This window comes from Artemia franciscana, unplaced genomic scaffold (genome assembly GCF_032884065.1).
Source record: "Artemia franciscana unplaced genomic scaffold, ASM3288406v1 PGA_scaffold_50, whole genome shotgun sequence".
Lineage (NCBI taxonomy): Eukaryota > Metazoa > Arthropoda > Branchiopoda > Anostraca > Artemiidae > Artemia > Artemia franciscana.
This window is the reverse complement of record NW_027062691.1, coordinates 572,781-584,403: the sequence shown is the minus strand read 5'-3', so window position 1 is coordinate 584,403 and position 11,623 is coordinate 572,781. Positions and strand designations below refer to the sequence as shown.

At 32.6% G+C, this 11,623-nt stretch overlaps 1 protein-coding gene across 2 annotated transcripts in view; it reads left to right on the top strand.

Moving 5' to 3' along the window:
* Positions 1 to 5,048: 5,048 nt before the first annotated feature.
* The window catches only part of LOC136041934 (histone-arginine methyltransferase METTL23-like), a 240,388-nt gene continuing 233,813 nt past the window's right edge, over positions 5,049 to 11,623 (top strand). Inside the window, exons 1-3 of one of the 2 annotated variants that reach the window (XM_065726740.1) lie at positions 5,049 to 5,225; positions 8,281 to 8,523; positions 10,804 to 10,929. In XM_065726740.1, coding sequence (XP_065582812.1) covers positions 5,154 to 5,225; positions 8,281 to 8,523; positions 10,804 to 10,929 — 441 coding nt within the window. In that variant the 5' untranslated portion in view covers positions 5,049 to 5,153. The other variant, XM_065726739.1, reaches the window with a different exon arrangement.

Here is an 11,623-nt window from a genome sequence, read left to right as displayed (position 1 = left end):
ACTACTTGGTCTATGCATTAAATTCCCCTATAGTTTGTTGCAAAATTATCAGAAGAGCTGTTCCATAATCTTATCAAGTATGTTTTTTGATGTTCCCTTGTTACCAAATTATTTGTCATATCATAACAAAATTAATTTGTTTTTCATTTTGTTTGTTATGTTTCAATAAGAAAAATTTAGCTTGAAATTATTTCAAGTTCTGAGCAAAATCCTTACAAGTAATAAGCTAAAGCCTTAAAGTTTTTTCTAATGCATACGCTTTTTTAAGAAGAAATAGTTTTAAATCGCCTTTGGATAGGTTGGTTGTAATCCTCAGTAACTCTAAAAAGGTTAGCTTAGTTGGGTGCTTCACTTTTTTTCTGCTAGGGCATTGTTTTAGAGTTTGGACATATTCCTTTACGAGCCCTGGGGTAAAATTTCAGTGTAAGGACTTCTTTGTGCCTAGGAAAGTAGCTAGTTAAGTTTGCTGAATCCAATTATCAGAAACAAATTTAGTTTCTAAAATGCAATCTTGAATTTTATTCCCAAACTAGGCTACTATGTATACCCTTTTCTTATTTTCAGGGCTTGAAGATTGCATTAATGATAGAACTGTACTTAGGTCTATCTTAGGTTAATTTTGCCCATTCAAGAAGTTTAGGAACTTCTTTGTACCTTTGAACATAGCCTAATTGAGTTTTGTGAATCCAATTATCAGAAATAAATCCTGTTTCTAAAATGTAATCTTGAATATTTTTCCCCCTACTGTTTATATCTTTTCTTATCAGGCTACTGTTTATATCCTTTTCTTATTCCCAGGGCTTGAAGGTTGCATTAATGAGATTTATTATTCCTATATCAAACTAAAAAAAGAAAAACATCATGCAAGATTTATATTACCATATCAAACAGGCTTGGCATCTAAACCACACTATATTTTCAGTTGGAGAAGATTCTACTTTAGCTGCTTTTGATTATCTTGGAAAGAGGTTAGATTAGGAAAATGAAACTTTCAGGGATATGTCTACAGGCTAAAGTATGTCCCAGAAAGGTATTGCAAAGTACCTATCTCCACTCCATCTCCCTATAGAGGGTCCTAAAATTTGCCTACATGACATGTCTATATCTTTTGAAACTTTGAAAAAACAACATATTACCATAATTTTCAGTTTTTTTTTCTCTGGCCTTAGTTCATAAATTACAATTCCTGTTATTGATTAGAACTTTAAGTTGTAACACTGGGTTTTTCTAACTTGAGAAACAATATTTTATGCCACCTTCTATAAGATAAATATATAGCTGATATTCTTTAATCTCAGTTAATTTTGTTTTGATTAATTTCATTAATGTCACTTGCTTTCTGTTAAAGATATATCTATTTTTTTAATCAAGCTTCTTCTTTTGTAAAAATTGGGAAGGAATGCCTTGCCCTTTAATTCATAGATTTGGTCAAAACTCTCTGAAGTATCTTATATCAAAATACATTAAAGTTTTGCATTTGCTTTGCTAAAAAATTGTCTTAAACAGTACCAAGTTTAGAGAGTTATGGTAACATTCTTTTTTCTCATCAGTATATTTTGTTTTTAAAGTTCCATCTATTTTAAAGCATTTAGAGAGATTTTAAGCCAACCATAAGCATATTGCTATCACAAATGAGCTGGTAGAAAAGAAATAGAACATAGAACATATAATTCTTCTTTTTTTTATTATTTCAAGACTAGAATATCACAAAGCTAAGCATTAATATTGCTGGTTGTATCTTGAGTAAATACAATCCCTGATGGAGTTTTGTTGATACCTGTCTTAAAATTAATTTGTCTAAATAAAATATATATTGTTTATAGGAGAGTAGAGAAAATGGCAGCAAGGCATCCTGGCAACTATGACTTGATTTTTTTAAATATTTTCTTTTTTCAAGTAATTGTTGTTTTCTGGTCATATTTGTGTTCATTGCTAAGTGGTTGGCAATTTGGGTTGAGAATCTATTGTCTAAGGAGCACAGGTTTAATTACTGGCATTGCCAGTTTATTTGGTTTAGGAAAGGGGTCAGTGATGTGACTCTCTAAGCTAAGCAAGAATTGGCCAAAATTTAAATGAGTACCTAGAGCAATCTGGGGACAGTAAGCAGGAAGGACATGCAAAAGCATAGGATGCCTGGGCCCTAGGTTCCAATTGCACTTCCTTTTCAGTCCTTCCTTTTCCCTGAATTGTTGATGTATAGATAAGAGTGGGGGTCATGAATGATGGCTGGTGAATGTAATGGGGGTGAATATTTTGCAAGGTTTAAAAATGTAGGACAATTGTTCAGGTTGGCAACAGAGCAGAGAAGTAAAATTTTGTGATTTGTTTTTCTTTGTGACTGTTATAATTATGTGATGTCAAGTATTTTAAAGTTAATCTTCATTGTTTTGTTTTAATTGCCATGACCCTAGGGCTTTAGTGTAATAAAACCTACTTATGTCTATCCATTTTCTTTAAACAGACAGTATTTCTATGTGTCCTAGCTTCAACAAATTTATATGAAATTTTGAGACCAGGGATTACAAAGTAGGTCAAAAACTCATAAATAGAACTCTGGTATGACTAATTAATTTGTAAGAAACGCATATCAATTTAAAGATTAAAAAACAATCTTGTAGAAAACAGACAAGACAAATGAATAAATAAAAGTATCCCTTTACAAACATTTAATGAAGTGTCACAAACATAGGTTACCTTTAAGATTGAAATGAACAAAGCTTCAATTATGAATTTGTTTTCTTTAAACAGACTGAAGGGGCAAACCTCCAAGCTTTGACAATTCAATCTCAATTTTGGGCTCTTTTCTTTTCAATAGGAACTTTCTTTGTTTTTTTTTTCTATCCAACTAATAACAGTAGGAACACAATCAGGTACAAGTGACCATCCACTTAGTCTATGTACCCAGGGGAAAAATCATGCAGCTCTATACTATAAATTGGTAAATTTTGTGTTGTTCATATTTTTGACTTACAAATAAAGTGAACATTCCACTTGATGCTTTTTTATGTTCTTTATGAGTATAATAATTGCTTCTATTGCAAATTTAAGCAGTTTTTAGCTTTTGAAAATGACCAAATATTTTAGTTTTTGGGCATAAAAAGAATTAACACATTGGTCTCAAACCTTAAAACATTGGGTTCAAACTTACTGTTTCATCATAAATCCATTTTTTTAAATGTCATATAATCCAAAAGCACTGATTATCCACAATTAAGTTGATAAATAAATTGTACAATATTATACTGTTTTCTTCTTTCTTGGTGTTGAATTTTCAACTAAAGTATGCATATTTGCTTGTTTTTGACAAAATAATTTACTATGTTTTGTCAGTTCCAAAATTATTTAGGTTAGGTTAAAAAGTATTTAAATTTGAATTTACAATAGAAGCAATTATTATATTTGGAAAGAGCATAAAAAGGTGTTGGTGGCGTGTTCACTTTAGTTGTATGTGAAAAATATGAAGAAGAAAAAATTACCCCCAACCTGTCTAATGTGCAAATATATCGCCCAAATTACATATTTCCAGGGTACTGTGCCACCTGTTACTTTTTTTCCAGTTCTTGTTTTTTCACAGTTGCTTCAATTGACAGGAACTAGGGTCAAGGGATTGATTGGAAGAATCAATGGAAAATATGTAATTTCAGCAATATATTTCTATATTAGGTAGGTTGAGTGTAAAGTAGGGCTACATGTAGAATGTATTAGCTATAATTATTATGTAAATTATAAAGAATCCTTTTTTACAATAATTTCTTCAATAGGCCTACAGGTCCTTCTTTTGGCTTAGAACACATCAAAAATTGTATACTTAGAAATTCTAGTTAATTGCAACAAGCTATATATACTTAAGCACAAGATATTTAACAATGACTTCTCTAGTGCTTAGCTATGACCCCTCAGTAATATGGATAAGAAATGAGTAACAGGCAAAATGAAATTTAAATGGCAATCAGGAACTGGAAACAGGCTAAAGGAGGCAAAAAAGATAGATGGTGATTTTTTACTGGAATAAACACTTCCCTGGGTAAAATTCTAGTCAATTGACTTCTTGCTATCTCAGAAAGGGTTTAGGTTAGGAAAATGAAACTTTCAGGGATAAATCTACAGGCTAAAGTATGTCCCAGGAAGGTATTTTAAAGTACCCACCTCCACTCCTTCTCCCTCTAGAGGGCCCTGAAATTTGCCTAAATGACAGGTCTATGCCTATTGAAATTTTGGCAAAACAACATTTTACCTTAATTTTTCAGTTACCAGTTGCTTTTTCTCTGCCTTTAGTTCTGAAAATGCAATTCCTGTTATCTGAGTAGAATTTTGAGCCATACCAATGTTTTTTTTCAAAATTTAGGAAATATATTTGCATATCTTTAAAACCTTATAAAACAAAATTGAGCAAAGTTATGATGCTGAAAACAATTTTGTTGTGCTTCAATTAAGCAGAAGATCTATTTTGCAACCGTTTCACTTTTATAAAACACATATTTTCAAAGGTCATCAAAGGTCAAGGCCCTCTAGAGGGAGAAGGAGCAGAGGTAGTTGCTTCAAAATACCTTCCCGGGACATACTTTAGTCTGTAAATTTATCCCTGAAAGTTTCATTTTCCTTACCTAAACCCTTTCTGAGATAGCAAGAAGTCAAATAACTAGAATTTTACCCTTCCCCAGCTAGTTTAAGACTTTTAACTGATTAGCCTACTGAAATTTTCTTATCCTATGTAATTAAAATATTTTTCCTCTTTCAGCAGAGCATTACAACAATCTGTCACAATGAAAAACATCCAGGGTAACCTGAATGGAATGACTATAAAAAGACAAATGGAAACCACAATATAGAATCTTGAAATTATACTTCTGGCCACACAAATTGAATCAGGCTACCCAATCGCCAATTCTTCCAGATTTGAATACGGATCCATGTTTGAACTTTTCAAATATTTCACCCTCAAAAATATTTTACTAATTACGTGCTTACCCTATGCATATAGACGCTTCTTTACGTGTGAACACTTTTCATTGGAACCTTTAAGGATTTCGCTATAGGATTTTTACAAAATCCTATGCATGTGAACTTGGCATAAGCTGTTAAAATATTTTTTCCTAGAAAGCATTTTAAAAATTTCTATATAAGCATTCCATATAAATTTTAAACCTGAGCATATGCAACATGCAACGAATAAATTCTTCCATTTTAAGAGTAATGTACAAAACCTAACAGTAACCATACCAGAGGTACCCTTTAGAATTTTTTTTTGTCTTTGATGAAATTCTAGGCTAATCAGAAGTAGTTGAGCTATGTCAATGAAATTCAGGAATATATCCATAGCCTTAATGATCTCTGGGAAGCTCCTTCCCTGTTTCCACTCCTTCAAAGGGAACTGTGTAAAACTTTTTGAGATGACTTGTGGTACGTTTACTAAAAAGAGAAACATTATAAATCCAACAAAACATATGGTAAAATTCTAGTTGATAGACTTCTTGCTTTCTAAGAAAGAACGTCCTTGTCTGGGTTGGGAGGATGTCATAAATAAAGATTTAAAGGAAGTGGGAACTTCCTGGGAGGGGTAAAGAGGGAGGCTTTAAATAGATTAGGTTGGAGGAGGAGCGTGCGTAGCTGTGTTGGCCTCAGGCGGCTTGGTGCTGCAGTGAGTTAATAGTAGTAGTAATTTCTAAGAAAGGGGTTAGGTTAGGAAAATGAAACTTTCAGGGATGGGTGTACTGGCTAAAGTATGCCTTGGGAAGGTATTTTGAAGTGCCAAACTCCACTCCTTCTCCCTCTAGAGGGTCCTGACCTTTGATGTCCTTCAAAAATAGCCTATGTCTGTTATAAAAGTGAAACCTTGCAAAATAGATCTGCTTAAATGAAGTAGGCATACAACAAAGTTAGTTTCAGCTTCACAACTTTGCTGATGTTATCCTTCCATGAGAGATGTTTGTCAATAACTATACCAGGATAAAGAATGCTTCTCACTCTTTCAATAGGCAGTAAACAATCTTCTAGGACACCAATCACTGACAATAGTGGAAGGAAAGAATAGGCAGAATTATTAACTAAAGTAGCTTGTGCTCTCTGAGGAAGATACGATTTTCCTAAATCCAGTGTTTTCCCATGAACCCTCAAATTTTTAAACCTTGGAAATAAGATCAAATGAGAAATCAAGTCAAGCACTTTTTGAATATACAGGAACAGGTTTAAATAAATTTTTCCTTTGTCAAGACATTTGCTCACACAACTGGGTAATCAAACAACTTGTGGTAATGAAGAGTTCAACTATTTGTCACAGTTTTACTTTTGAAAACAATAAAAGCTTTAATCATAGGATGACTGGTTCCAAGTCCCTTTCAGAGACTAAATTGAAGCTTCAAAAACAATTCAATTTTTCAAAAAAATAGGTATACCTTTAGTTATATAATACTCTTTTTACAATTTTAGAAAACAGACTGTATTTAAATTAGGCAGATTATTATTATCATCCTCTTTATATAGAGCAATAACTTTCGAAACTTAAAAAGAAAATAGAAAAACTTCTGTCTGAATATTAAGTTTATTAAATGAACAAATACCAGGCATAACCACTTTCCCAAGGCTAGAAAAAGAACTGTCTAACACTTCAGAATTGCCATGTTTTATAAGTATAGTGATGTACATCATCTTGGATTCTGTGATTGGAGACAGGAGCATCAATTTATCTAAAGGTGGTGGCAGGTACAAAGGGAAACATAATCTGACAACGGTGATGATAAATTTGTTCTTTTTTCACCAATAATAACAAAATGCTGATTTAAAACCTTAGCGATTTCTTTTTCATCATGTACCATAATCCTATTTTGGCTATCCATTTCACTCAGTAGTGAAGACTTCTTATGTTTCCCAAATAACAAATTAATTAATCTCCATGTCTTTTGTCAACTACCTTGTGATTGCAAAAACTAAGCCTCAGATTACCAGCTTTGTTTGCATTCCAAGTTGATTTGATAATGTTTTTTTTTATAATTACTAAAATTTGACTTGTTCTCCTGATTTAGTTCTGTAACATATTTTTTCTCAGATGGAGAAATAGCTTGAGCTTTGATCTTTCAATATCAAAATTGTTTCTATTTTACCTTAAGTTCAGAAAAAAAACCTTTGTACAAGTAACTACTTGGTAATAACAAGCAAAAGGCCCAAAAAAATAGTAGGCTTCAGTATTTTTTCCTTGCTTATGCCTTAGATTTAAATCAAATGGAAGCAAAGCAAAGTTGATTCTCTTTTCTTCTTGTTGTTCTGTCAGACTTTCCAAGTCTGTTCAATAATTCTCAGTATTCAATGATGTTGTCAATCCTTTGTTTTGGGTAATTGTTTGTTATTTTACTTTGGGGTGGAACTCACCTAATTTGTTTGGCCACTTTATTCATGAGAGTGTTTAATTTATTGTGAAATGTGTTGCTAATATAAAATCACAATATTTTTATTTACGTTTTTTCATTGTAAAGAATGAGATACCAAATGAATAAAATAACCAAGTGCATCAGGTTCCAACCCAAAGAGAAATAAAGAACTATTATCAAAAAGACTTGGTTCATCATACATAATAATAATAATTTATTGATCACCTACTTCACAAAACAGAGGTTAAGTGGAGTAAAATACAAAAGAAAAAGAGCATTTTTGATGAGTAGTGTTAGGATTAGACAGAACTAAGGTGTAAGAGGATTGACTTGTTGTTCATTTTTCACACCTTGGCACCCCTTATTCAGCATTTCTTGGCATCTTTTATTATAGCAGGATATGACTTCAGGATATTGACTGTTCACATTATTTTTTACCAGGTTCTCTTATTTCCATTTCATATAATCTTTTTTAACCTAGACTTTGATAAAGTAATGACAAAAATTTTAAATAGATTAAAGCTGTGGGGCTATTAGGAATTATTTACTGCTCTTTTTTAGTATTACAGAAAAACTATTCAAACTAAATCAAAGACAAACTATTCTATCTGGCAAAATGTATATAGTTTTGTTCCCTAGATTACAGTTTTGTGATCAACACAATTCACATGCTGTTGTTTAGTCTTTTCATGTGAACATTTTTTATTTTACTTCTGTTCTTTTTTTTTGTGTGAATATTGTGTCAATTTAGAAAATATCAGAAAACGCAAATTAAAAAAAAATGCTATAAATAAATAGTGCTATGTGTTACAAGTCACCAAAGTAGGTAATCTGTAGGTTGAGATTAAGTAAAAGTGTTTGGTTTTATATTGACCTTTTATGTGCCACATTTATTCTAATAAGATGGGTCTACTTTCAGCAACAGAAAGCAAGTTACGGATTGTACACATGGCCATGTGCATCAGTTTTGGCTTGGTATATCTGGTGTAACAAGGAAGCTTTTGTGTCCAAGACTGTTTTAGAAATAGGAGCAGGTACCTGCCTTCCTGGTATTGTTGCTGCAAAGGTTGGTGCGAAAGTGACTGTCTCCGATAGCATTAAACTGCCTCATTGCTTACAGCTATGTCAAAATAATATCAACGCTAATGATCTACAAGACAAGGTATGAATATAGTAGCCCAGGCAATTGATTCATTCATGTTCGGACGGTGTCGTCCCTCCCTCCTCCTGGGAAGATTTTTACATTTCTAAACTTCATAGTAAAAAAAGCTTGACTTTGGGATTACCCATTTTTGGTCCTAAATCCCAGTCAAATACAAACCAAGGTGCTTTAGAGACGAACCAGATTTAGAGACTTCCTTAGGTCTTGTTAGGGATGATATGATTCCGAAAGGGACTGAGTTAACAGTTGGCTGTTGTTATCCTCATCTGAAAATATGTCTGCACCACTTTTTAATTTGGGTATGCTTCAGATCAAGTAAGAACCAAGAGTGAGAGACAAGGTTATGTTCAGTTTGGTACCCTGAGTTCCATACTCTCTTTATATAAGAAAAGCTAGGTTAAAAATGCTTGAATGCAGGAGAGGTAAGTTGTCCCTGCTTTAAAAAATACAACAACAAATCCTCGCATTGAAAACATTATTCCCAAAAAGAGACTCCCGATTTAGATTCTACCCGCCTCAGGCTGCTTCTCAGTGATTTCCCACCTTGTTCACCGTTTGCAACTTTACAACCAGATTTGACAAAATTTTGTCTCCTAAAATACGGAAAAAATTAACAAAACATCCCGCTATTTTCTCTCTTTTTGTTATTTTCATAGGCGTTGCCTATTTTTTGTATAAGTTCGCTCTTTTCCCTTCCTTTTTACTTTTTTTGTGACCTTTTAGTCTTTTATATATTTAGTGAGTGTTACTTATTTTTAATCTTTTGACGTGATGTGCAAAGACTGTTCTGTTCGAGCAACATTATCCTGGACAGTGAAAAAATCTGAAAGAAAAATAAAGTTGACTGTTCCTGTTTTTTTTTGTTTTTTTTTGGATACAATCGTTTCGTACTAAACAAGGATTCAAAAAAAGGTGATGAAATCCAAGATTGTCAAACGTTTCTGGACCTTGTTACTGTTTTCTTGAACAAGAATGAAGCCAGAATATAAGGTTTACTTGAGAAGAACTGTTCAGTCTGTATGTGAACTAAATGCCTTTTATATAATTCCAGTCGCTAAATCACTTTACAGTTCGTTTTATCAACTACGTTGATCTCATGCTCAGAAGCACTATTTAGTGGATTCAAGGGAGGGGGGCTTCCTTCTCCCTAGATTTGGAATTTAACTTGTTGTATTTCCATTTCAGAAGAAAAAATCCTTTGTTTCTAAATTTCAATATGTATGTCTAAGCTTTGGGTATCTTATCTTCAGGTTACTTAATGTCGGGCAACGAATCTGGAGTGACAATATTATACACTAGCCCTGTATTTTGGTAAATCGAAAAATTGATTTTATTTAATCACAAAAGGTACTAGATATAGAAATTTCCTTTAAAGTGAGCCCTTGAATAACTCTCTACAATGTTCCAGTGCCCTTCTAGTAGTGAAGAAGGAAAAACGGAAGAAAAGACACACATCAATGCTTCTCATGCAAAAAAAATACTACCTTTTTTGTTCAAGTCATGGGACTTTGTTTCCTTAATAGGGTTTTCGGCCATGTCAATTCCAATGGTTTACTTTTTATTTCAATACCATTTGATTTAAAATATTTGATTTTGGGTAACTATTGGCCGAGTCGTCTTTCCTAGGTTGCAGCTACTGATGCAACCAACATCAGTGTGCTAAAATCTTGTATCTTCTAACGAAAACAATTTTAGCGAAAATCTGATTGATCTAATCTTACTTCTTAGGATTTTTTTTTTCTAACATCTTTCTTGATTCTATTCTGATCAGTGGTCCAAGGACATGGATGAGTTATTCATCAATGTTCTCTCTTCAGTGTTCTTTTTGGCAGTGAGCTGTAAGAACTTAACACTGTGATGAAGCAAACAACAATAATCTGAGCAGTAAGAAGTAAGAGCTTAGCACTTTTATGAGTAAAAAAAACTTTAGTTGCATTACTTTGTAAGGCTAGATTTGTCACTTAGCATTAGGTAACTCTAACAACTAGTTAACCCAGTTATGAAAAAGCGGGGTTATTTTTCTCTCCAGAAATAAAGGATAAAGTGATTGGCTTTCGAAAATATGTGGCACAAGTGAACCAATGAAATCAAAACATAGTTTTTAACAAATAACTCCGCCCTTCTAAAACCTAATTGGCTCTTTTGTGATAAGTGTTAATCTAGTAAAAAAGAAGAAGTTTTTGAGCCGTAAGTTTCCACAATTAAACTCTCCGTTTTTCTGTGATTTTGGTTTGGTTGTGGTTTGGCTATGGCTTCTCTGTAGTTTTTTTTTTCTTTTAGGTGTCTGTTATTGGACTGACTTGGGGACTTTTCCACAGTGAAATATTTGGCTTGAAACATTTGGATTTTATCATTGGTTCAGATTGTTTTTACGATCCAGAAGTTTTCGAGAAAATACTTGTAACCGTCAGTATTTTTAATCATTTTTATAAACATTAACTTTATTCAAGCTATCGTGTCATTTTTGCTAAAGGCGGGGTGAGAAAATGGAAAAGGGAGTTTTTAGGCCACAACTGCTTCTAGAGGGTTTTCTTTGTGCCCCTGGTTCTGGCCTCCTTACTATCTGTCCAAAGCTTTTCTCTTTACACCCTCCCAGTGACGTTACTTTAAGTTGACTGCTTGTTTTATGTATTAAAAATATTTTTTATTAAAAAAATTTATGTATTAATTTTATATGATTTTAAATTATTGGATTAAATTATTTAAATTATATAAATTAAAATTATTTTATAATTTTATGTATTAAAAAATATGTATTATGTCTTCAATTAGTTGAAGAAAATAAACAGCAAACTTTTGTGTAAACTTATGAAACATTGCATAGTTGATTGTAGCTCCATAATGCGATCATATTATTGGTTTTGCCAGGTAAAAAATAATCTTCCGTAAACCAGGAATCCAGTAAGAAACCAGGGGCATTTTTAAATCCATCCAAAATACTTGCTTTATTTGCCAAACCGAAGAATTTACTCCCGATTGCGCTAGCCATTTTATACCAGGTAGATTTTATTCAAAATTAAAAATCAGTAACAGTTTGGCAGCTTGACAATTTTCATTGTCTCATGTTCCATATAACAAAAACAGGGTGACAACATGGAAA